The following is a 27,773-nucleotide window of genomic DNA, read 5'->3' as shown; positions in this document are numbered from 1 at the left end:
TTTATAGTGAGCCATGGCTTATTTATTTTTTATTACTGTTGAGAGACTTTACAGTGCAATCCATTCTTTGGCAAACAAACAATACAAAAGATAGGTAATTTCATATCCTCGTTGACCGCTTGTTCTGGGACAGTGTGAGTAAAGCATGTTCAGTCTTGCAAGGCAGTGCATTCCATTAACACATACTACAGAGATAATCCAGAGGAGGGGTGGGTAAGGAAAATAAAAAAGCTAATTCAACAAAAATAGGTTTTGACAGCAAGTGACAAAGACATCTCACAGTGCTTTTGTAACCAGAACATGGAAAACTCAGTTCAAATGGATTTAACCTAGAGATGACATTCTCATACAGGCCTAAGCAAAACACTGTCATACTAGGACATGTGATGGACGATGTTTGAAGAGTACATTAGGAACATATATAATCTTGCTAGTTTTGCAGTCTGTTAAGAGTTAAGAGTGGAAAATTAACCAGAGACTTGTTGTGGGTATGTGAACTTGCACAGGACATGACCACATAATGAAAACAATGGAACAGAAGTGATGCAGCCATTTCACAACAATTTGAAGGTAATAAATGTGTGTTGTGTTACATGAGGTAAACCAGTGCATGAATGTATAAAATGTACATCAACAGAAGTGGCTGACAGGAGGTAGTGCTCCATTCAAAGTGTGTCTAGCCTTGTTTTAATTTGACAATCCCAATCATTGTTCCTCCCCCAACATCACCCTCGCTTCCCCTTTCATATGGCTTCCATTACAGCGGAATGAAGGTCAGAGGGCTGCGCTCCACACATGCCTGGATACATGACGTCACCTGGGTTTAAAAAGTATAACATGCAAAGAAATTATGTTGTGGGCTGAGCATTCCTAAACTATATCGACACTGCAGATGTCCCTGCAAGAGGAAAGTGACTAAACACACGTGTGAAAATATTTAAAAGCAATACACCATATGAAGGCGTAGGAAAGGAAAGCATGAAGTAGTCCTGCTAAACCGATACTGCAAGTCTTCACAGAATGGATGAGTCAATAAGAGAATGAAATGTTCCTGATACAGCCAGAAAATACTGCTGTGGTAAAGTTAGCAACAGCAAAGGCTAACCCTGACCCTATTGCAACATTCATGTTGTTTTATAGATACACGACACATGTGCTTTTTGAACTAAACGTTTGGCTTTAAGTGGTCACATCATTTTGTTCTACACCATTTTAATAAAATAATCTACAATGAGGATGACAGTGCAAGAACTGGTGTCCTTCAGACAGGGGGCGCCACATGGTCCACCTCAGTCAAACCAGGACAGACCAGCACACATAACAACTAAACTGACATGTGGTCTATGAAGTACAGAACAAGCATCAGTAGACTTTTTGCATTTTTGTAGGGCTTCACATTACTTCATACACAAATATTTTGTACAAAATGGGAGGCAACACATGTGGCAAATCACATGTTTTAAAGCACCTTTGATAAAAAGTTAAAGTAACTCTTTTCAGAAAATATCCTGAAGATAAAATAAACAGTCCTTTTCTCTTGCAAAAAGGCATATGCGGCATGTAAATATAATGTGGCTTGTACACAAAAATACTTAAGGTATGCATTATGAATAAAATGATTAGAAAATGGTAAAATAGCACCAGTTTTCTGCATCTCTGACCTGAGAAGATTTTGAGAGTCAACAAAATGGTGGCCTCGTCATCTTTTTCCCTTTCCTGTGAACGGCGACTGGCCTCTGCGTTGTGGGGAATGTTGAGCAAACACAGTGGCTGTTTGTTTCACTTCAGAAGCCTCAGGGGACTCGAAGAGAAGAGGTTTGTCTCTGGGGTTTACAATTTGCCCAGTCATCCATCCAGCCATCAGTTCAGAGATAAATCCTTTTAGCCATGGTTGGCTTGTTGCCAGCAGATCCAAACCAGGCTCCAGGCTGCTGGCCCTGGAGGGGGCCACAACAGACCCTCTCGAACCAAAGAGAGTAATGCATAATGAAAACAAGTGAGGCTATTGGGTCAATCAAGGCTGTGGCATTAGAGCACACCTTGGAGTCTGTATCTCACTGGACGTCTGCGATTGACTGTCAGTCACTAAACTGGACGAAGGTGTCCTCATTTCAAATGTGCCTGTTGTCTTCCTGTTGAAGGCACATGGGGCAACAGGCCCCTTTGAGCTTCACAGGATGTTTGCATTGAGCTGGTGGGCAGGACTGTACAGTGCAGGTCACTTGAGCATCCTGCAGGACACACAGCAGTACAGCAGAGTTAGATCAAAGTACATTTGAGGCCTACAGTGAACAAAAGAGCAAACTGTTGCTCTATTTCTGGTTAACAGAATCAAATGAGCAAATACTTCTCATGAGCACTAAGAAAAGCACACATTAATACAGCATTGCAACTAAAAGTGGAACAGAATGAATGTTGCACCAGATAATTTAGTGGCAACCAGTTTGTGTCAAGCTAGTGACAGTCTCTATATTGGTACCAGGGGCATGGTATTGCCAAGGGATGAAACGCAACCTCACAGGCCCAAATTGGAGCATTTAACTGTACAAGTAATAGTTACACTAAGAATTTGCGTAAGTTTTAAGTACCAAGCCATTCTTGTTGTGTACATAATAGTTGAAACATCTTGGGTATTAGACACATGTAGTTGATGGGCATATGCTTGACGTACTGTGCATTCACAGGTGGTGCAGGGATCCTGTTTCCACTGTTCTCCATCTGCTCGCTCTCGCCCCTCACTGTCAGTGCAGTCAGTCCTCCTCAGACGGGCTTCAAGTCGCTTTATCTGCAAAGATTCAACCAATGTTCTTTTTTATGGCTCACTAGATTGTTCATGTTTCTCATAGTTAAAAGGCATACAAGAGTAAAAAAAACAAGGTTGATGCCCACACCTGCTTTCGTAAACTTGTAATAGTCTTCTGCATTTCGGAGACAAAGTCTTGGAAATCAGTAACAGTAGGTTGAGTTGTTTTTTGTGCTTTCGCAGTAACATTTTCAGCACTCTCTAGTGATGACCCCACTGGGCTGGAGAGAAACATTAAATACATTAAACATACAACAATAAAACAGAATACAAAATGCTTGCCATTGTCATATGGCCATGTGGTACCTGTCAACAGGCTTGTCCTCATTGTAGCTATGCTCTGCTGATCTGCGTCCCCTAAAGTGGTACGAAAGGGCATTAAACTGGCCCTTGGTCCTGCAGTCTGAAAGTTAAATGTGGCACATACATTACATATTAATAAGAGAAAAATAATGAAGCATCACACAACTCAACACAGATCAGAAGGTTGACATTTATTGTAATACCAGACAGTGTATACATCTCTGTGCCCACATCAAAGTGAGTGACAGACACAACACAAACCTGCTCATGCTTGACTTCTCATCTGGGACATGTGCTAAAGGTTCCATATAAAAGAAGGCACATAATGCTGTAGATGTAGTTTACTGGCCTGGTGCATCTAAAATGACTTTTGTTTTGCACATTTTAAGCTGCTCAGCTGGGTTATGAAACAAAACTCTTTAGATCCAACTCTATGTCCATACAAGCTACTAACATGTTTGCTTTTTAGTGATGGCAGAGATAAATCTGAAAACGGCTGAGTCTTGACGTTCTTAACTGCCCACAATCTGCCCTGTCAGCAACAACCTCAGGTGAAACTTCCCGAGCTTAGTCACAAATGCCATCTCTAGTCTCTACAATTAGAATGAGCCACACTTGTAAAGAGACTCTTCATTATGTCATAAGAGTTTCAAAGTGCAGCACAGTGCTGTTTTGCTACAGTCACTCTCCACAAGAATGCAGCATGTCCTTTATGTTAAGCTTAGTGTTAAGTTTAGTGTTATAGCTGTAACTTGCCTTGAGTCATTTATAAATACACAACTATCTAATACTATTAATTACTGCAGACTTGCAGACACAAGACATTTTAAACATTTTAAATTTGTTTTTAATAGTGTTTTAATCTTGTACAGCACTTTGGGCAGCTTTGGTTGTTGAAAGGTGCTATAGAAATAAAGTTTGATTGATTGATTGATAAACAAAGGCAGCAGTGTGTTAGCAACCATGACCAAACTAATACAAAAAGTACTGTTTTGACTATTGTGATAATATATATATGAATTGTGTAAGACTTGACCTTCACAGCAGTCTTGCCACATTCGCAGGTCGATATGAGGAATGTCCTCACAGCTGCCGAAACCATGAGGGAGCTCAGCCACGCTGAAGACGTCCTGTTGGACGCGCGTGATGTTGTCTCCATTGTCACACAGCACTCGGGCCAGAGAGGCCTGTTTCAGCTGAGTCAGCTGTGCAGGGGTGAACACACCGGGGTTTTCATACCAGAACCTACACATAAGGCCATGCAAAAGGGGATCAAGGCAAATGGCTACATTTGTTTTTGTTAGGGATGTTTTTAACATTAGACAATATAAAGCTTTCACCATCAGTTGGCGAGAAAGGTAACTATTATTAATAGTTAGATGTGCTTTACCAATGTTTTACCTGTCACCATCTCGTACTCGTTTAAACTGCGTCACAAGCAGACACATGAGGGTCGGCCCCAGTCTGCTGCCTGGAACTAGGTCCTCTGCCATCAGCGCCGGGAACAAGTCGATATTAAGAGGGGTGCCATACAATCTGTAATATGTACACACACTTTTTAGCTTTTATACATTATATGGTGCATTAAATAGCTGTGTGAGTGTTACCTTTGCAGCTTTTCTCTCACAGTAGGATTCTTGATCTCATTTCTAAGATCTTCAAATGTCTGTGCTGATGACAGGTTACAGAATGTTCTGAAGTCATTGTAAGGAGATATGCCATGGTCTCTCCCTCTCTGGATGTTCATAGCAGCGAGATCCAAGGCCACCGCATGAGCCATGGAGAACAACTTCTCAGTCAGCTCTGTGTTCAGTAACTGTGTGGTGACCCTCATTTTACCAGCGACTCCAAAGAGGCCGCGCAGGAGGGGATCGATGCCCCCCTCGTTCACAATACGAAAGGGTGAAAAGAAGGCCCGGTGCAGAGAGAGGTGACCCTGTGGGATAGGCTGGAAGTCCTCATCTAGCCTGTACAGGATCGGGTTGATGAGCGTGTGCCCAAAGCGAAATGCGGCAGTAGCAAAAGCACTGAAGATGCCAGCGTTAATATTTGGGTTATAACCAGTGTACTGTCCCATCATCCTCATACCAGCTTCTCCAAATATCTGAAATAATAAGAAATCAATAATAAATCAATAATAAGAAGAAATGTATTGTTATTAAACTGGACATACTGCGCTAAATCAACTTCACTGAGCTTTTAACATGGGTATATCCTTGGTTTATATACATGGGTATATCATTAGTTTATATACATGGTTATATCATTATATCATTTTCTTAAATAATATTATTTGATTAAAAAAAAGTAGCAATCTGCTGCTGCTTGGTATGGTTAACATATCAGCTCATCTGCAGTTCTGAACAGAAAGTCAATAGACCTGTTTCTATAAAGCCATTTTAGGCCAATATTGTGGTTTACAATGAAAATGAAAAAATAATAATAACAAAATAAAATTATAGTCTTCTACTTACGCTATAGTTCAATACTAAATACTCCAATGTGTCTTCTTTAAATATGCATATTCAATTAAAGATATATGGAATATAATAGCACATTAGAGATATTTCATGGATATCACATAAACAGTAGAATTACCTTTGGCAGCCAGTGGTTATAGGTGATATGCTGCATTTGGGCCCCCACGATCTTCCTGGCCTCATGGTAAATGGTGTCCCCATCCCAGTGTGGGTTGAGTCTTAGCAGCTCTGTGGCAATTCGGTTGTGCTCCCTAAACCACACTGTGTGCATGGCAGTCAGGCCGAGCTGCTCATTGGCCCGATGGTCCCCAGCCAAGAAACACGGGATTGGGCTTTCATTTTCATCCCTCATACACTCAGTGGGAGGTCCAGTGGCAAAGGGCAGCAGAGGTTTCCCTGTTCTTTGGATAATCCCTTGGCGCAGCAACCCCCTGTGGCTGGCCAGATCGCGGACCTCCTCAGACTCATGGCGAGAGCTCCCGTAGACATTGGAGGCGTCGATGTAAGATGTGAGCTGATTGGTTTGCTCTCGGGGGTACACACTGTTCATGAGGAGCGAGGTCATGCCACTGCCACACACAGGGCTGGAGCGCACAAAGAACATGCAGCGGGCACCACTGCGGATCTGGCGCGGGTCATTGGGAGGAAATTGGATGGGGAAACATGGAGGGTCATTTGTGCAGACTTGTGCGCACAGCTGTCCATCCGAAAAGCGGGACTGGCTCAGAGATGCAACTGTGGCGTCCAAGTCATGGTCGAGGAATTGCCCCCACTGCATGAGCATGTGGGTGTAGCGGTCGTCAGGGGTAATCGTCTCTGTGCCAATCATAGTGGTAGAGACCAGCCTGGGCAGAGGTAACCTGTATCCATTGTGCGGGCGCTCCATGGCTCCTCTGGGTAAGTTGAAGCCATTGTCATAGACCGGTTTAAGGAGACGCTCAAAAGCAGTAAGAGAGGCACCCCACATGGGGTGCTGAAGGTTGTTGCAGGTCCCATCATGGCTGCGATACTTCTGATGAAAACAAATGTCAGAACAGTTGTTCAGACGGCGATGGGCTGTGCAGCCAGACAGGTTAGCGATCATATCCAGGAACCGAGGGGACACCAAGTCATTGTAGCGAAAGGCTGTAGAATAGAACAAAAACAACTATATAATAGTCTGTATATAAAATTATGTATTCATCCTAATGTCAGTATTATAGTCCTGATTCTAAATGGGAAAAATCTTCTCAAAGGCACACGTAAAACCTGTCCTAACTTGTTTTCTTTCACTTTGCTGTTAAATAGCAATGTGGACAAGATTGATGTGTGTAATAACTCAACAATGCACTGTTTATGTTACAGATATATTGCCAAGCCCACCCACCAGCAAATATGCATGACTGCATATGTTTATTGGATTTTTTCTTTTTTTTTCTCCCATTATCCAGAATAAATAGAGACATTTGTTTTGTACATTGCCTTACCTGTGCCATTGGTATCCACCATAAGGCCCTGGTTGACATGGTTCTGGATTAACAGCAGGGTTTGCTCAAAGATTTCTCCGGCTCGGGCCTGCTCCACAGTGTAGGGGTCACGAGGATACCGGAACAGAGCGAGGATCTCCCCTGGAGTGCGAGGTTGACTGCAGAGATGACACATGGAACAGTATGACTACACTACCAATAAAAACCTTGCACTCTCATAAATACCAATCATAATTAATAATTTTATTTATTTATTTTTATATTTGTGAGTCAAATAAAAATATTATGATGGTATAAAATATTACAAAAGCAGCCTAGCGGTACATGAAGAAAGGGGCTTGAGAATGACCATACTTTATTTCTGAAAGCTCTGACTCAGGCTGGGAATATGCAGGTCCAGCGCCAGGATAGATTTCAGGCAAAGTATTTGTGTTGTAACTCACATCACATGAGAGTGTATATCTTTGCAATCTAAAGTGGATTTTTTATTTTGATTGACTGAATCAAAAATTTCTTACCCATCAAAAAGGCGTCTTCTTGTGGACTCAATGGCACTGTCCACATTTCTTATGGCCTGCTGAATTGAAGTGCTAACAAATGTATCTCCCTCTCTGCTTACAGGGGGAACTGAAAGGAGAGAACATTAAAGTTAGCATACACTGTATACTATATTTACATGAAATTACAACTGTGCCATTTTGAGTTCCTTCCTCTAGTTGGAGCAAACATTCTGGCACGCTGACATGTAATAAAGCCATAGAAAATAGTGATCGTGTGACACGAGACAGAGGAGACTCCAACAACAACTGAGTCTGTTAATGTGGTTTATGGTTTAGCAGCAGAGCGCTGTTATCTCACCCAAGAATTCACAGCATGATCACCAACATTTTGAGAGGAAAGCTAAAAGAAATTTTAAGGAAATGAGGCAATGTGTGAGTAAAATCCCTGCATGAAATCTTGGATGATGTGAAAATAATACAGTCTTGTTCACACATTATCTTTTATTATTATTATTTGCAGTGGGTAAGGGGTGTTAAAATTGTATTCCAAGCAAGTTTTAATAATAGCACAATAAACTTAATAGCCATTTTATTGTGTATGGCACTTCTAAATAAAATAGCAAAGCAAAAACTTATGAGATGGATCTGTTGACCTACTTGTTTATACCAAGTAGAGATATGTAGGGCTGATTTAGATTATTTTCCCCAAATTATATGATGTGAAATGACTACAAGCTCATCCACAAACCCATTGTACCACAAAGTGGATATGAGAGCTATGTAGTCACGTTTTGTGCAGTGTCCTCTTCAAAACAAAGCATTATGCACATTCTTTAGGCACATCGCTGGTCCAAATAAAATATTGGCCTCTGCAAGAGATTTAAGGCCAATAACTGATATGCTAAACAGTGCAAATATCAGCTCAAGAAAAAATTATAAAAAAGGTAAAAACGGTATTCCTCCTACAAAGTATTTCCAAGCTTTAACTAACAATATTGCTTGCCGACATGTCCAGTAATGGTGTAGAAAGCCAAACTTACCTATGACAGTTAGCACCATGCTGGCCACCTGGTAGCCAATAGAGTTGCGAGCTATGCATTCATAGCGTCCAGCATCAGCGGTGCCCACATCTTTAACCTCGAGATAACCATCTAAGCTGATGTGAAACTTTCCACTTTCTGTCACTTGTACACCGTCCTGCAAAACAAGAGAATCACATCTATCAGAGTTAGTGGATTCAGAAAAGTTAAAGATGACTGCACATAAAATATAGATAACATTGTATGAAATATTGTGAAAAGATTTTTATTGTATTTGTTGGTAAAATTGTCATTTAAATATGTCACAAACTTGTTAATATAGTGAAAACAGTATAGCAGTAATATAAATAGGTCATTTGAATGGGGTTATTTTCCAACCTTGTTCCATGTGAGCACAGGTTGTGGCTGGCCTTGAGCGCTGCAGGGGATCTGGACATCCTGGCCAGACTCCACCGTCAGATCCCTTGGAGCATTTGTGAAAACAGGCGTTACTGAATGAGTTAAAACATACACACAAGTTAATGGTTATGCAAAAAGAGCAAGAAGCACTAAAATAATATACAAATACCTACTTCTAATCAAATACAATAAACATCTGTTTTTATGGAGATATTAATCTAATTAAGTCTAATTTCAGTTTGTACAGTGACCAAAACTGACACATCACTGCCTTGTACTGTCTACAGTGATGACACAACTCCACAGAGGAAAGGGGAGAGGCACACAGCTGCCTCCCACAAACCACCATCAAATTCCACTCAGCTTCCCATGCAGATGCCAGACGGCACACACCTGGCCTTGGGAAAATCCCACACATTTAGAATACAAACAGAATGTAGCTCATTATGAGGTCTGACTCAAAATCAAACCTGAGTTTTTGTAGCTAAAGTGCCTTTATCTATAAAACACAGTGCTGTAATAGCATGCCCCACTGTTCTGTGAATTCTACAACAAAACCCACAAGAATTTTGTGTACATGTCTAATTACTTCCATAATTAGCTGTGGCTTTAGCTCATTAAGAAGAGAAACCCCCTCTTTATGAAGAACAAACATATTACATTGTGTCAGTGGGCGGCTTCGACTTAGTGTGTACTTTAAATCATGTTAACAGTCATTACTATATGGAAAAACATGGTGTCATCTCAGGATTACAGGCTGCCATGCTTTCCTGTGCTGTGCCAAGCCTGTAATTTTAGGTACACGCAGGCACACAAGCACAACCACAATACAACCCCATGTGCCATGTGTCTTTACTTCTGTAAATGTCCAGATGCACAAACTACGCCTTCACACTCACAATAACACACAACTCTGTGTATGCGAGTCTAGATTACAAAGAGAGGCTTATAGAAATGACAAATTACTATAAATGGCGGGAACACCTCCACTCCCACCCTCTTAACTTTTACCACCTAACACCGCCTCCCTCCTCAAACAAAACATACACTGTTTGAAAATGGGTTGTAATAACCAGGCTAACACCCACATTATGCTGCATTATATGTTTAGAAGACCAATACTTCTTTTTCTAGGCCAAAATGTATCTCTACAAATCATCAGAAAACTACAAGCTAAAAAAGACATAGATTAATATGTGCATTAGAAGTCATACCATTTTAAAAATACAAAAAAGCGTGCTTGCTTGCAAGTTCCTATCTGAAATGACGCACAGTCTAAGCGCTGCAAATCTGTCCAGTAAAAACATGAAATGAAAGACTATCTCTCACATCTGTCATCTATTTATTTGGAGGATTGTGATTCTTACCTCTCTGTTGAATGCTGAGCTGCACTGCGGTGCGAACAGTTCCCACAGGGCTGACAGCCTGACACTCGTACTGGCCCTCGTCATGAGCGGCCACACGAGTGATGCGCAGAGTGCCTGTGGATAGCACCGTGTGGCGTCGGTCAATGGGTAAGGGACTGCCTCCTCTCGTCCAGGCAACAACAGGCTGAGGGTAACCTGTGGCTTCACAGGGAAAGTCCACTGTGTGGCCCTCCAACACAGACTGGTCCTGTGGTGTCACCGAGAACTGTGGGATGGCTAAGGAGGGGAAAATGGACTATAAGAACAGAGTATTTTATGATTGATGTAATCTGGAGAATCATTACTTTTTACCTATTCAATACTAGGGATAACAATTTGGTATGATACCAGTAATTGTAATCATTGTGATTATATATTTCACTGTTATTTTTCCATGATGTCAATAATCATGAATAATTGTAACATAGTAATGGTTCTTCTCACAATAATCATAAAAATAAAAACTTTATATTGTGACAAGCCTATATCTTCTTGTCACACATTCTACACATTCTACTCATTCCTGTCTCAGACAAAAGAAAGTAAAAGGGGATGCTGCAGTAGTATTTTAGTCATCCTAATTGTTAGCAGATAAACTATGGTTCAAAGCATTAAAAAGTTGTACCTTGAACAATGATGTAGGCAGTGGCGTGTATAGTGTCCACGTTATTAGAGGCGAAGCAGGTATACTGGCCCCCATCAGCCTGCACCACGTTCTGAATAAACAGGCCTCCAGATGGGGTGATGTTGATTCGGGTGTCACTGGGTATGGGTGTCCTGTCTCCCTTGGTCCAGGTGACACGAGGCTGAGGCTGTCCTGTGGCACTGCATTCAAGAGTGACGCTCTCTCCAACCAGCACCTCTGTGTTCTGAGGCTGGATCACAAAACTAGGTCGGGCTAAGAAAAAAGAAAGAGAGAATGTTGAGAATGTACATAATTTAATACATGTTTTCATCTGTTTTCTGCCAGCACTTACAAGGAGCTCCAAAATATCTCAGTGTGACTTGGGACGTCTTGACCTCCCCTGCCACATTTTTGGCCATGCACTGATAGACTCCCTGGTCAGTCTCTCTGGTGTCCTGGATCATGAGAGTCCCATCTTCAAGCAAATTCAGACGATGGTCCTCACGCATGTTTAGAGCATTACTGGAGAAAGAAAATTAATTATGAATGGCCTAGAGTGTAATCACTATCATTTATTTAATTTATTTATTTTTTACAATTGAGTACAATTTGAAAAAGTAATTAAAAAATTAAAAAGTAATTTGTATCATGGATCCTTATCTTTACACAAATAAATTAATTGTTCAATAAATATTATGTTATTTAGTTCTTGACTGTATTATTACAATATTAAAATTTCAAATCTTAGTAATAAATCTGTCAGTAATAAGAAAAAGCCTTGATACTTATTGGTTACCTCATATGGTGAAAATAAAAATAACCTCACTTGTTCCTGAGCCAGATGATTTGCGGTTTTGGGTTGCCTTCGGCCCGACAGGTGAAGTAGACGGTGTTCCCTGATGTAACATCAACATCCTGTGGCTCTGATGTGATCCTGGGTACCTCTGCAAGAAAAGGAAATCCCCCACTAAATTGTTTGGACCGCAAGTTTGGCATATTAAAGGTGCACTGTGTAATTTTTCTGAGAGAGGGTATGACCACCTGCTGTGTTACTGTCTGTTTGTGTTACTGCTTGTTTTTATATGTTGAGTACTGCAGAATTAATTTCCCCTACTGGGACAATAAAGAAGTTGAACCACGTGTCTCTATGGATATCTTTCTGTTTTGCCTAGAACATTCTACAGTATGGCATTAAACTTTATCCAACCATCTCCATGGAGACAAGCAGTCTCTGGAGACACCACCAGGCCAAGTTACAAGTCAACTTTCTGGACGGAGAACCCGCTCATATTAAGAATACATGTTTTTCCAAGTATTTCTGAGCAATAAAATCAGCTGTGAAGTAAATGCTACATAAATATGCTTAATGTCATACTGTGAAACATTACAGGCAAGGGATTAATATCTTTATGGAGACAGTTACGCTGTGTTCCTTCAAAACATATGGGAAGTTGAAATTGTTTTTTTTCTCCACAGAAAATACAAAAGATAAGAAGATAAGCAGGGAGATACTGGAGTGATTTTGATGAGTTAAAAAGAGGGGGGTGGTGGTGTTTAAACAGCTGTACAACCAGACACATATTGCTACTCACAGAAGAGCCACAAGAAAGAAAACACAAGGAGAAAAGGCTAAACAGTAGACACTTCCTTGGGCTACAGACAAATGAAGCAGTGGGGTTATAGTGAACAGGAATAGACAAGTTGGTCCATCAAATTATATGTTAAATGTTCTCCCCAATGCAGTATTTTCCGATCTTACAACACCATACATATAAAGCTTGTTGATACAGAACAAGTGCTTCTTAGTTTGGGTGTATCACTATCAAATAAATTACAATGAAAACACAAAATGAAGCCTTCAAAAACAGCAGCCTAAAATATAGCAGATGCAGTTTAAACAAAGAGGATACTCGATACATACAATGACATATAAATAAACTTCACACGACACCGACAAACAAACACTGACACCGTTTCAATGCATAACACAACTGACTGGGCCCCATTGTCACAATATCACTAATTCATGTCCTGTATTGAACTAATAGACAGGAAGCAGCAAAAACAGCTGGTGGTCTCAATTCAAAATATATTTTTACAGGATTGAGACACATCTGGTAATTTTGACATGCAACAAAGAGAGGATACAGCTTTGTTGTAGATGTGTGTAAATAGAAGAACTTTTTAGAACAGTATAAAGTTTACATTGATATAGCTCTCCATAGATCTGACAAGTAATTTAGCCTAAAGTTGTCAGCTGCTTGTCTCCATAAAGATAGAATACTTCAATGTTATACTGTGAAACATTTCAGGAAAAACAATAACAGTCCGATGAAGACAAGCAGGTGACTGACCTACCATCAGAAAAGTTACATAGTGCACCTTTAAATCAAGCTAACATTTGTATTTATCACTTGTTCATAACCAACTATTGATAAATTACTACTACTTTTATAAGTGTCCCTTTACTTTTATCTTATCTTTCCATAATTTGGCCTGTCTTTTCCTTTCCTATTTTTTTTAATCATTTATAAATAAGTAGAGCATCAAATTTAATTTCAGTGAGCAAAACAGAGTAAGAGTAAGCTTCTTTCCATACCACAGTTGAGCTCCTCTGCGGTGAGAGTAGCGACCGATCGGCCCTGCAGTCGACTGGGGTAGTCACAGGTGGCAGCAGCCTGTGCATTTCCTGATTCAGCGTATTGTTTGAGCAGATCGGCTAACCATAGCAGCTCACAGTCACAGTTTAAGGCATTGGAGTCCAGTCGTCTGATCGCCATGGAAACAACATAATGAAACAGAGTAGATTAAAAGCAGGCTTTTTGTGTGTCGTAATATTAACTATGTGGCCTTGTGTGACAGAAATAAATAAATACAAGTGTTGTGGGGTAAAGTTATATCTGCATTTGTTTGGGTGTAGTTGACCTTGAGCAACTAAATCCAAACATTGCAGTCTGCTGGACCATTTTCAAAGGGGTTTAGTGTGGGAATGTGCATGGGTCGCTAGTTGGATACTGATCAAACTGTCAGTTGTAATCATTATCTATGTGGCATATATTAATTTTAAAAGCATTTTAAAATGAGAGATATCACATGTGCATTCATTCATTGTGCTTGGAAGTCACGCACAGGACGGAGTGTCACAAAATCCAAAAAAGAAAAAGTTCAAAGATTTCAACTTACAGTCTCTTCATGGCTTGGAGATGAGAAAATGTCCCTGGAACCAGCTGGGTAATTCTGTTGTTGTGTAAAAATCTATTGACAGAGAATCTGTGTCACTGCAAATTCAGAACATGGTCACACTGATTACAATTGGAAAGCCATTGGTGAATACAAGTAAGCTCTATCAACACATCCCACAGATACAATGTAGGGAGATTTTCTCAAATTACCCAATATAATGTATTTTGGGGAACTCTTCTCATATCATCAAGTACACTATCATAACAAGGTCTAAGTTTGAATAGGTCTAAGGACAACAGACCACACCGTGTCATAGAAAAGGAAGTATTTTATCTTTATAAATGGGTGGTTACATGTGTAATATAGACTTACAGGCGCTCCAGCTTTGGCAGGTGAGCAAAGGATTCTGGCTCCAAAGATTCAATGTTGTTGAAATGCAGGTATCTGGAAAAGTATGAATCAAGAAGGTTAGATTGTCCAGGGTAGATATAAACATACAATTAAAGTAGTAGCAGCAGTAATAATAATAATAATAATAATAATAATAATAATAATAATAATAATAATAATAATAATAATAATAATAATAATAATATTGTTATTATCATTATTATGTTTTCAGACTTGGTCACTAACATCATATCTTAAATATACGCTGTTAAAAATTACTTCAAGCAGGTCTATAACAAAACAGGACAGCACAACAATAGGGACTAAAAAAAATACAAAACACTAAGAGGGAAAACAAGACATTACTCATAAAATCTCCAAATACAACAAAATAGCACAATACTGTATCTATGCAACCTTTACCATTTAAAACCTAAAAATCATTAGCTGCAGTCACATATCATAAAGTCCTCCTTGTTGACAAAGAACCAACTCATGCACAAATAGGCATAGACAATTCAACGTAACATAATGCAGAGCAGATGCAAGGCATGCGATCAGAAGTCAGACCTAATCCAACAGATGTCTATCTGGATTATATTAAATGTAAAGATGCTCAACAACAATACAGGCATATACATTGACTCGTAGCATGTCATGTATCTGTATATGTTGGAATGACTGTTAAATAATAGCAGCTGGGCATAAATGTTTATAACACTGGTTTGGTCGTAATGCATAACAACAGAAGTACAATCTTTAGCTCGTTGATGGTAGCCAACAAATACACAAATGCTTTATACTTTTATGTATGGGAGGTTTGCTGCAGTTCCCTGACCACAAGACATGCGACTCATGCAGACGGTCAAATGGCACAGCACAGCGTATACAAAGGGCACAGATGACATGCACGGTGACAGAGAAGGAGAGAGGGGTTCCCAGAGGGGGGCAGGAGAGCACCCAAATGAAATAATATTATGGGGCATGCATTAGCCTGCACAGCCACGTCAGTAATGCTTTTAACCATTACATCATAGCCCTCTGTGTTAACGATAAATGCCATTGTAAAATCAAAACCTTTAAGCTTGGCCAGGCGCCATGCATTGTTCATAGTCTCTGGAGCAGCAGATTAAAGGGCTAAGAAGCCAGAGGTGTGGAGACAAAAAGTGAAGGAAGAAAGTTGGTCACTTACAGTTGCTCAAGAGAGACAAGCCCCTTAAATGCCTGTCTGTCAATTGATTGGATTTCATTCTTGTACAGATAGCTGAAAGAAGAGATAATCAGTACCATTAGTACACACACTCACACCAGATAGCATACACTGAACCACTGCCTATGAGAGGAATAGTCTGAATGATCTGGAAATGAAATGTTAAATGTTACACAGCAGATGAAACCACAACCCCTTAGTATAAACAGTAGCCTATATAGTATTCAGAAGAAGAACGGAGTTTACACATCACACACACATTTTATAGGGCAATAGCAAAAGCAAACAAAAAAATGCAAGATTATCAATAATTCCTACATTCCCGTGTCTCAGAATCTTCCAGGTATCTGGAGTTTGTATCACTTGCACCATTACAGTGATAAGGAAAGATACAGATCACACACCACATGTTATGCACTTGTGGGAACGTGTGTCTTTCCTTTGTTGTCCTTCCAATTCATGTGTAAACAAAAATTAAATGCTCACTGCTCAACAAGAGAAATCACATCTAAGATCTGTGCACATTTTCTTGAGTGTCTGTGTACCATTATATTGGAGTAGAGGCTGCTCTTTCAAACATTTGTCAGTTAGCAACACTCTCAGCATATTATAATCTTAAACTAAACTACTTGACCATATTTTGTGATACATGTAAATACAGCTGAGTAATTGATAAGATATGCAGCAGTGGTGTAAGGCAAACAAAGCGTGTCCTCTGCTTGACTTGTTTATGGTGGCGGTCGTGGGAGAGGTGGGAGATGTGGTAAGAGTAGAAGACATGGGAGATGACAGAGAGTGGGCTGCTCTAGGTCCAGAGGAAGTGAGGAGGTGACACACACAGATACAATCTCGCCCCAGGCCACAGAGCACAGAATCAGCTAATCACAAAGTCCAAAGAATAGAGCTGAAAGACCACTCTGTAATTAAGCCCATGGATAACAGCTAGTGTAGTAGTAAGTCAGAAGAAACTGCTGAGTAAAGTAATTCAGAAATATAGTTGAAAACAATAGTCAAATCCATATTTTCTGCTGGTAAAGTTGCACAATTCATCTGGAAAGTACATTCAACAGCATCTGATCTGGAAGTGTTTCATTTGATGCATCTCACCACCTCCATATTGCTGCAACTAAACACAGTCTTGTCACTAAGAAAAAAGCTCCATACTTTAGTCGAATCTCATTTTGACCACAATGATAATAAATAGAAACACTCTTTTTGTAAATTTTCAACACAAGATAATAGTTTTTATCATCTTCTACTAGTTCTGATATAAAGATCACTCTAAAACATTTCATTTCCCTTCAGTATTAACAGCTTCTTAAATGAGTATCAAGTTTTAGTATCGATTAGTATATGGGTAATGGTAATTTTGACAACACTAATACAGTATCACAGTTTTCTATTTTGTTGTCAAGACAATACAATTTGAAACAAAGTCAAACTTGTACCTATGGCCTTTAATGTCTACAAATTGACAAAGTAAAGATCATGTGGCAAATTTTGTATGACCTCAGCTAAAATGAATGATGCTCAAGCCACATATGAAGCCTTTATGACTAACAACCCATTATCCCAAGAGAACCCTTTGAGCAATGCATGGCTCCAACCACTTGTACCAATGATGTCCCCTGTCAGCACAACCAGACACAGGTTCAAAGGAGCAGACTTTCTATAAACATCAATGACACATTTTGCTGAATCAGAACGTCTAGCAATGCATCATTTCATTTACAGCCAATGTCTTCTGCAGCTAAGACAACACACCAGCCACTTTATACTGTAACTATGAATACATATGTGTGTCCTGAGTCCTGGCACGCAGCCTTATTTAACTCAGACTAAAATCGAAATGTAAGAAGGGGATTACTCACAGATATTTGAGATTTTCCAGGTCTTCAAATGCTCCTCTTGGGATTCTTCGTATATGGTTGTTGTTAAGGAGGCTGAAGCAGAAATCATAGGTTATTTTGGGTTATAATGGTTGAATCAAGGATAGTCTGAGATAAGAGACAGAATGTACAGTGGATTGTTTGTATAACTATTCCTGACCTTAGGATGTGAAAATATGACATGAATCCGGACTTCCTAAGGAGAACTCAATTTTCCCCTGATAAAAAGTAGGCCAAGATATCACATGTAATAGTGAATCCAATTAGTTTGTTTGATAGACAAAGTTGCCCTGTTATGTTCTAAAATACTTACTACAAAAATGAACACACCAAATTGTTATTTTTTCTATATTTTGTGGCAATTTATTAGAAATGTGCTAAAATCGGGATGTGCCTGGGAATGTCTTGCAGGTCAAATTACACACAAAACGTAATGAACTGTCAAATTAAATAAACCTTACATACCCTATTTGTTTTTGTAGTCTTTTTTTTAAGTTTTAATTACAGATGATATACTCTATATTCTAATTTTGACAAAACAACAATTCAGAAGTGATTGGTAACAATTTCAGTATAATACAAAATTAAAAATTGTACTTTCAAATAACAAAAATTGGGGCAGGCATTTAACTAAAATTTTATTTACTTATGCAACGAGCAAATAATCAGTTGCAATTATGCTTGTTTGGCTTGACTTTTAATTCTAGATTTAATTGACTCAAAGGAACACATGTTAGTAACAGCACATCAACAAACACAGAAATAAATAATGCTGACGAAGGCTGGATGCATGAGAAGTATTAAATGCTTTATGGTTCTCTTATGATAGTCCAATAGTCCAACATAATGGTTGGAGAGGTCATTTACACAGATTCCTGATCAGCAGAAGCATTATCACAACAGCATTACTGATCAAATGTAATATTTGATAGCCGTAAGCCATTTCTATGAAGTAAGAAAAGTCATTTACTTACAGGGTGTTGAGGTTTTTGAGGCGTCTGAAGGAACCTGGTTGCAGATCTTTGATTTTGTTGAATCTTAAATCTCTGCAAAGAAAAAAAAAATGCTGAGTGAGCAAAAATTATACAAGGGAACTGTCAGCAGACATCATAGTACAATGCTAATGTCTGTATCAGTAAGAAATAAAACCAATACCAATCACTTCATTTGCACTGATGCCAGTAAAATCATATTTATGGCCTAGTCTGATGTGAACAAGCAGGTCCACTATCCAAGGCTTTCAGAGTGACGAAAAACTAAGACTATTGCCATGATAATTAATAATTCAAAACAAAATCTCTCAGATGGTCTTACTTATCTTCTTACTTATTTGATCAATTAGACCCCTCCACTTCATGCATATGTTAAGTGCCCCTTTCACCAAGAAGGACCTATTAACTATGAAACCTGAGGTGCTTTTGAAGCTTTTGATTCTCTCTCGACTGAGATTGTGAAAGTGCAGATATTTCCAAGAGAGCAGACCTGCACCCAGAGGACCCTACCCCACACACCTCCACCAGGATGCACCTCCACAGACATGTCCCTCGCCTTTTCATTAGTTTACTTTTTATGAGCAAATTAATTACATTTTTTTCCTCACTTCACAATTATATGTTATTAAAAGCTAATTTCAATTTTTGCACTTTTTAGCACTTCAAAGATAGTACATTTAATACTCAGTACATTTCTAAAACTGTCCTAATTTGAAAGTATCTTTGCATTGCCTCTTCTCTCTATTCTTCTTGCATAGGAAAGTTAGCAGTTTAAAACATGTTGTTACAAATATAAAACGTTTAATTGTTCCTTTGTAGCCTAAAATACAAATGCAAATGACATACCTATTTTGTCTGCCAATATGTTGCTGTAGGCCCTGTGTCTGGTTAAGATTAGGCACAAGTCTTTCATGGTTAATGTTAGGAAAAGGGGTTGGGCTTACCTTTAGTGTAAAACAATGTCAACTTTAGTAATGTTGCATTGAAAACAGCGGTCAGAAAACAATGGACTTTGGTGGTCTTTTGGCCTGGCTGCTGTTTGTTTACTTTTAAGGACCTATGGATGGAGGTAAGTCTCATGAAGGTCCTTTGCTATTTGATGCTGATGCTATTTATCATTCCTACTAAAGAAACTCTGAAAATTCAAGAAATTTTGCAACCCTAGTCATAGCCGGTAATTCATCAGAAAAGTCTTCACATATGGGTCCTATCAGAGTGAGTCAGTCATTTTATTATATGCACTCTTCCTTTGTATAGGCAGTAAATGTGAGATAGAAATCTACTGCATTATTCAGTCATAAAAAAGTGCCAGATGTGATTGTGTGAAGTGTTGACAACATAGTTTACAGCATAGTCCACGAAAGAGTTTTAGTTTAGTTTTGGTTAAGAGTTGCCTTTGTCGAACATCTGCCCTAAACCAGTTTAGTACAAATTTAAAGTGCATATGACAGATTTCATGCAACTTTGTTTTGTTTTCCTGGGATCCAGAATATACACTGCTCCAAAACTTAACAATGACGTGAGTCTGGTCACTGTTGAATCTCCTGTTGAAACTGTTAAATTCAGATGGATGTTATTCATAGGTGGATTAGCCAATCAGGAAAACAAATGTTCCGTCTGTATCAAAACAAATATGGCTGCTTACAAGGGAAAAAAAGCAAAAAAACACATCACAGAGGACTGAAAAACATAAAATCTTTCTGCAGAATCAATGAGCAATGCATTAAACTGTGTTAATCTGAGGTGAGAGAAAGAGAAATAGTTTTATTCAATGAGTTCCTTTGTTTTACGTGCGTCACTAAAAAACAAACTGATTGCACAATTGTGGCTTGAGGTGCAACAGAGAGAGTAGGGACCAGACTGTTATTCCTCTGTATGAAAAAATACAAAGATGATAGTACCTCTGCTGGGAGTGGATGATATTGGCAAAAATGAATATCTCAAGATTTTTTTGCATGTCCTGATGACAATAATCAGATCCAACTGAAATGTATTCAAATAAATACTGAATGTAATTATGTTATTTATGTTCTAATGAAATGTGTATTCTAATCTGGCATATACAGTGTTTTTTTCTTTTCTGTTTCTCCCTTGATTAGATTGGATTAATTTGATTTAATTCTGGGTCTGTCCTTGGTTTAATTCTAGTTAGTTTTAGTTTAGTCCTTAACAGATGGTTCCCCAAATGTCAAATATTTTCCGAGTTGCTTTCTCCTGTGTGATCATCATTTTGGGGGAGGGAGGGTCTCCAGGTGGAGGAGGAGGGCAGCCTTCTGACAACACTTCTCTGACACTGGGAGGTGGAGGGATGACAGCAGTGCCCAGACATGTTCTGATACTCGCCTGAAGCTCTGTCGAGAAGTCAGAGGGAGGCACTAAAGATATAGTACTGATTACACCAGACTAGAACACACTACATCATAAGGAGTGTAATCAACATGCAGTATTTATTGGATTATTGCAGAACCTGATTTCCAGATCAAAATCTCAGCCCACCCATGGGAACTAAAGACAACCAGCAATCTATACTCAAATTTCTGTGTGCTACAAGTCCAATGATTTGTCCTGGGTGAAGAAAATAAGCCATTGCCATTTGTACCAGTGAATACTATACTTTAACTATGCATACTTTAACAGCTATTGTCCCATCATACACATTCCTTCCATGTCCAACCTAATCTCATCGCCATTATAATAGTCCCCAAGGTGCTTCTTATCATTTGAAACAATAGCCTGAACCATAACAGAGTCTTTTGGTGCCAGAAATAAAGATGGTCTTTTATTGTTGCTTTGTGCTGCCTCAGGAAGCTTGAGGGATGGGGAGTGGAGTGACTCAGTCCACACGGAAAAGAATGGAGGAAGCTGTACTGTGCATGTTTAGTAAACAATACCTTTTCTGAGGGGAGATTAGGTTTGGATGAAGTCAGCAAATGTGAAGTTAAGGAGATTTTCCAGGACTTGTTAAAAGAGTCAATTAATGTGTTCTCAAGGCACAGAAAGAGGGAGTCATAAAACAGCCTGGAGCCCTGCACAGGCTGGCTGCTCATACTGCACAAAGAACAAGAAACACCACTGCTTTCTGTTAGAGAAGGACAACTCAAACGGTCAACAACTCAAATTTCTCATTTTACACTCCACTACACAGCAAGAAATATGAAGAAATTTAGAAAATAATTTATATTTGGGAGTCACATGACGTGCTTGGTAAGTATGGCTACTTAGAAGCAATCTGCTCCTCTCCCCGCATCCTATTTGACACCTAAATGCAACAAAGAACAGACATTTGGCATAATACAGCTTGCTGGTAACAAACTGAACACCACAAGAAGACCAAACCCAGCAAGTGTATGATCACGGGAAGTTTTTTGTGGGTTGCGGGGGGCTGTTAGTGAGTGGATGCCAATACAGGTTTATTTACGGCAACACTTAATAATAATTTGAGTCTAATGAGCTGGAATGTCAAGGGTCTTAACGTCAATTAAGAAAAGGAAAATTGTATCATTTATTAAATCTAAAAAATGTGACGTCGTCTTCAAGACACATATTTGCCCCTACAGGAATCTCAGAGGATCTGTTTTGGCTGGGTGGGTTTGTGGGTGTTGCAAAGTTAGTTAATAAAAACTTACAATTTAAATTCCTGAAACAGAGCAAAGACAAGGCAGGAAGAATGTTACTGCACAAATATTATTTGGCAAATGTCTATGCTCCAAATATTTACAATCTGCCTTTTTTGGGCAACTAGAAAAGAAACGTACTGATCTGGGGGATTACCCAGTCATATTGGAAGGTGATTTTAATGAGGTGATGGACTTGATGTTAGACCAAAGCACAAGTTTATGATGCACGTCAAAGGCAGACACAGCACTTAGAGCTATGTCTGAAGACTGCTCTTGTAGATGTTTGGTGGATACAAAATCCTTTGGAAGAAACTATACTTTTTACTCTTCCAACATGGATCTTTTTCAAGAATAGGTAAAAAAAAATATTCCCAAACTCTAATGCCAGCTGTTGCCACAAGCAGTGTTAGTAACATATTACTACTATCGTATCATACCCCAATTTATGTCTGCTTGATCACTTTTAATCACTAAAAGTCCTAGATGAAGATTGAACTCTAGCCTTTTGTTGGATGATACTTTCAGACACTTTCTTAGGTAACACATTAATTTATATATGGAGACTAACATTAATTCTGCCCCTTCAGCTGGGGTGAGAAGCACTGGAAACTTTTCTGAGGAGGTATATAATACAATATGCCTCGTTTAAAAATAATGAAAACTTTAACAGAGTTTCCAATCTCAAAAACCAAATTGTATTAAAAAATAAATAAAAAAGAATATGTCTTCATTTAATTTGGCCAATTTAACAAAACTGAAAAAAGAATACAACACAATAATGATGCAAAAAGCTGAATTCTTTTTCAAGCCAGAAAAAAATACTTTGAGGAAGGGCGTCAATGCGGGGTGACTAATACCCAGGTATATTAAACAAAGACGGGTTATGAGCACCATCTCTGCTATTAAGGAAGTAAGTGGTCAGTTCCTTTCAAAACCCAAGAAAATGAATGCTGCATTCAGTGACTTCTATGCGCATCTCTATAGCTCAGGGTCTCAGGCCTCCAAGGAAGACATTACCATTTTTTTGCCGAGTTTAAATCTTCCCAAGGTAACTCAGGACCAGTTTGAGGCCGAAGACTCACCCATTACTGTTGAAGTAATTGGTGTTATTAAAGAATAATTGGATCATATGCTCCTAAACAGTTACAATGAGTCATTCCGGAAACAAATTCTGCCACCGATTCACCAATTATTATTCTCATATTTATACAAAAAAGATAAAGATCCCTCTGACTGCCGAAATTTGTTTAACATCTTATGATAGTGAAGAAAAAAAAAATGTAAATCTAAAATTTTGGTGAATCATTTAGATGTTGAAACTACTTTGATCCACTTCTGTTCTTCAGCTGATAACATCTGAAGGCTGGTGGACATTATGTGGGCAGTTCAGGATAGTCAGACCCCTATAGCCGTGATTTCATTAGATGCCAAAAAGCCATTGGACAGGACTGAATGGCAGTATTTTTTCACAACTTTGGAATGCTTTGGCTTTAGCAGCTATTTCATTAATTGGTTACAGCTTATATATACACACCCAGAAGCTTCTGTTCTTACAAATGGTAGCCTATCATTTGAACTAGAAAGAGGCACTAGACAGGGGGACCCACTGCCCCCCCTTCTTTTCGCCATTGCCCTTGAACTGCTGGCAGTTGCTATTCGAACAGAAGCTAAATTTCCAGGTTTCTCAATAGGACACAGTTGTCACAAGCTAATGTTTTCTGATATTTTGGGATATACAGTTAATTGGACAAAATCGGAGGCCCTGCCACTTACTGCTCATTGCCCTAAAACAGTTTTCTCCTGGTCCCTTCAGTCCTATCTTTTGCCCATTGAGTTACTTCTCTCGGTCAACTCTAGAGAGATTATCTGATAGACTTTTGAATAGAGTAAATGATTATAGCAGCAAATGGGCACTTTACTGGTCATATATTCAGTCAATGACGTCTCCAGATCAAGGGAGTACCTCAGGTGCCTGAATTTACTTGTAATGCTGTAGTTATTTTACTTTTTATTGTACGGCATCCACGGATTGTTATAATAATGTTGCTTGTTTGTGATCTCAGTGTGACCTTATGTAGAACTGTTGTATTTAGTTTATTTGAAAATAAAAAGTTAAAATCATAAAAAAGGAAAGCAATTTATATTTTTTGTCTGTGTAATCCCTCAGTCGTCCAGGTCTGATCCATAGTATTATTATGGTGTGCTAATACAAAATACATTTTTATTTATCTACAAAGGTTGAAGCTGCAATGTATAGATAAAATTGTTTTAATTTTAGCTTTTTCACTGCATAACATAATTGCAAAAAAACAAAACAAAACAAAAAACGGCATGGTCATCACATGCAATTCTCTGATGTACTTTTTTCTATAGGAATGATTCAACTGTACTCAAAAATCTAAATCCAAACTAAATACATGATGGTAAATTGACTTAATGTAGGCAATAGCTGCGAGGAGCATTTTAAAAGGTTTCAGTGCATTCTTGTGTGAGCCAAGATGACGAGAGCTCCTGGCTCTGACCCAGTCCATCTGAGGCCCATGTGTGGACCCTCTGCTCCTCTGAAGTGGGGCAAGTCATTTGGACAGTCACATGTGGACGTGCCAAGGCCATGCTGCGTGAGTCATACACAGCTAAACATGGACAGATTATCATTACACACGAAGGACAGTTATTGTGTGAATGTTAGCTGCAGAAAACCCCTTCGAAGATTTAATGTTTCAGCTATGTCAGGATTCATTTTCACTAATTAACCAAAGTTTAAGAAAGCTGGTCAGCTGGATAACATCAGAGATTCTCATGTTTGGCATTTATTCTTTAGAAGTAAAATTAAATCAAAGACGTGGGTATAGTTGATATGTATAAGATGTTTATAAACATGTAAACATCACCCTCCAAGTCCAACCAAGACATATTTCACCTTAATGCACACACTACTCATGGGCTGAGAATAATGTAGTAATGTGAACTTTTTAATGTAAGCAAAACTTTGTATAAAAAATACAAAATTGTTTTTCAGCCAGGTACTTGCACCATCTAGCATGAAACATGATCCCAGTCAGTCCCATTCTCACAGCTGTCCTGAGTTGGAGGGCATAGGAGAGAGGCCGGCAGAGCTCCTCTCAACAACTATCTTGGGCCCAATCTCCCTGTGCAAATGAGCAAAGCTTCAGGGATTTTTGCCTTTACATTCCATAGAGCTGCAGAGACGGAGGCCTCCCACAGCCCGACTGCAGCAAATTCCAACAATGAGTTGCACTTTCTCTGCCACAGTTCATCCCCGAAGACAATGACCAACAACAGCCGAGATACTAAAATATTTTAGTGTGAAAATCATAGGGTTAAATTAATAGCCTGCACTACTGATACCACCCCCAACTGACACGTTTAACGGATTTCACACAAATATAAAAAAGACATTAGCCTATAGTGATATCAATTTAGGTCTGCCTTGGATTATCAATGATCAAGACAATCAAAATGACCTGCTTTCTGTTACTGTCTGTAATACCTGACACAATACCAGCGGTTGATAAAAGGTATCTTTGCTTTTTCACAAAAACATTTAATCATTGTCCCAGAAACCCAGAGAAGATAAGCAGCCTCCCTATTATTGTAGAGGAAAAGTAATTTACCATCATCCGTTATACAGACAGCCCTTAGAGAGAACAGCTGAGAAACAAATGTCAGACAGAAAGAACTAAAAAATCTGGGGAAGAAAGTCCATGCATCTTTATCCAACTATAAGAAGAAAAAACCCATGGCAACAAGCCCGTATATGTACCACATCCAAGTACAAGTATTCTCAACTGATGGAGCCAGTATGACACTTCATCTGCACATCTGATTCATATTAATTATAACTGGACATCAGCATAGTTAGGTAAGAGAGCCCGTATTTGTCCCACAATAGGGAAATTCCAGTTATTCAGTTATTAAACCTCTTGGCTAAGATCTGATACATTCCACATCATTTTAATATACTGTTTGGTTTACCCATACTAACAACTATAAAGGAGCTATTTGTAATAACTTTATGAAGCCTTTGAGTTTAGGGTGGCTTTGGGTAGCGTAATCACCTTTTACTACCACAGAAGAAGCTTGCAAGTCTAGTCTTGACAGCCCAAGCAATAGCCATAAGAACCCGTAGCTTCAAAGCGTAGGACGTGAAGGTTACTGCGCTGTGCTTAGGTCTAAACCAGAATGAAAGACTAAATACTTTTTTATTGAGTTGTATCTTGCTTTGGGGAAATGGGTCACGTTATAGCATACATTTTCTTACAGGGTGTGAGTGCTCCGAGGCTGATTTCTGCAGCAGTGGTCTAAGCTCAGATGCCCCCTTTGTGCTCCGGTTTACCCTTTCAATAGGTCTATTTATATGCTTTTACATTTTGGGGCCGATTAAAGACAAAGGGTGCCACACTCTGACCAGGAACATACAAAGTTTCAAGTGCTCCTGACATGTAGGGCCCATTCACAAGTGCCTGTCAAGTGAGAGGTATTTCCTTGCTTTTATCAAGAGTGGAAAGGCAAATATGGACTGGAGTTTAACCTCTGCATGGGCTTGTTGACAAAGAAAGCGACTTCACTGTTCACAATAGCATATAGCAGTAACTTAAGAGTGATCGAGTTCAATGTGAAGCAAATGATAACTACAGTAGCTCCTTACAATGTGTCTTCAAATTTTGGATTAATACATTTTATCCACATTTTAATTAGTTTTCTACAATTTGCATGATATAGTAGACTATTTGCTTTGCCTAAGACACTTCATGCTCAACTTACTGCTGACTTTACCCTCTCTGTTGCCCTAAAACTCTACCCATTAACCTCTACGGCCAACAGCTGAACTCACTGGCAGGTGTCTCTCCACTTTAAACCAGTTTACTTCCAAGGACCATTGTGTTAAGTCATACATAAACTATTTACTGCCATTGCCTTGACCTAACCTACGGACTGTGCGCAATCAAAGAGCCCAACAACTCTGATTTGAAGTATTTAAATGGAATAAAAATGTCTTGGAAGTTGGCACGACTCCAGCAGACTAACAAATGGAGCTCCAAACTTTCAGTGCATTCCTTGGTCGAAGTTCCTGGAGAGTTAGTTCCCGTTAGATGTAAGCGGTGCAGGGAGCTACTTACAGAATGGTGGTCTGCGGAGACACGGCTGGCACGGTTTCCAGGTTCAAATGCATACATCTCACGGTTGTCCGAAAACACAAGCAGCGACTGGGGCATGATCGAGCCAACTGCGGTCCGCCTGCGAGCAACAGCACTGCCACCGCGAGCAGACACCGAGGGGCGAAGGAGAAGTGGCCAGCCCGCAGCGCCATTGCTTAGCAGTGAGCTGGAGCCGAGCAACAGAGCGCCAGCTGCCACACACACACAGACAGAGTGAGCGCAAAGAGAGAGAAAGAGAGAGGCACGCACACACACACAGCCAGAGTGAGCGCAAAGAGAGAGAAAGAGAG

The 27,773-nt window shown here is 39.3% G+C and overlaps 1 protein-coding gene across 2 annotated transcripts; it reads right to left on the bottom strand.

Moving 5' to 3' along the window:
- On the bottom strand, positions 1-27,720 carry LOC117390215 (peroxidasin). Of its 2 annotated transcripts, XM_033987890.2 has the most exons (23): positions 27,445-27,720; positions 18,669-18,740; positions 17,677-17,748; positions 15,788-15,859; positions 14,578-14,649; positions 14,206-14,277; positions 13,622-13,791; positions 11,849-11,966; positions 11,375-11,544; positions 11,023-11,295; positions 10,359-10,634; positions 8,971-9,083; positions 8,593-8,749; positions 7,571-7,679; positions 7,053-7,210; positions 5,705-6,711; positions 4,714-5,210; positions 4,508-4,642; positions 4,143-4,351; positions 3,110-3,206; positions 2,892-3,024; positions 2,672-2,785; positions 1-2,231 (listed from the first exon to the last, which is right to left on the bottom strand). In XM_033987890.2, the coding sequence occupies exons 1-23, from the start codon at positions 27,633-27,635 to the stop codon at positions 2,112-2,114; spliced, it is 4,407 nt and encodes a 1,468-aa protein (XP_033843781.1). In that variant the 5' UTR covers positions 27,636-27,720; the 3' UTR covers positions 1-2,111. The 2 variants fall into 2 exon arrangements, with proteins under 2 accessions (XP_033843781.1, XP_055087013.1); XM_055231038.1 differs by lacking the exon at positions 15,788-15,859.
- Between the last annotated feature and the right edge of the window lie 53 nt (positions 27,721-27,773).

This window comes from Periophthalmus magnuspinnatus, chromosome 22 (assembly GCF_009829125.3).
Source record: "Periophthalmus magnuspinnatus isolate fPerMag1 chromosome 22, fPerMag1.2.pri, whole genome shotgun sequence".
NCBI classification, from domain to species: domain Eukaryota; kingdom Metazoa; phylum Chordata; class Actinopteri; order Gobiiformes; family Gobiidae; genus Periophthalmus; species Periophthalmus magnuspinnatus.
Note: the sequence above shows the minus strand (reverse complement) of the source record. Positions and strands in the feature narration are given on the sequence as shown.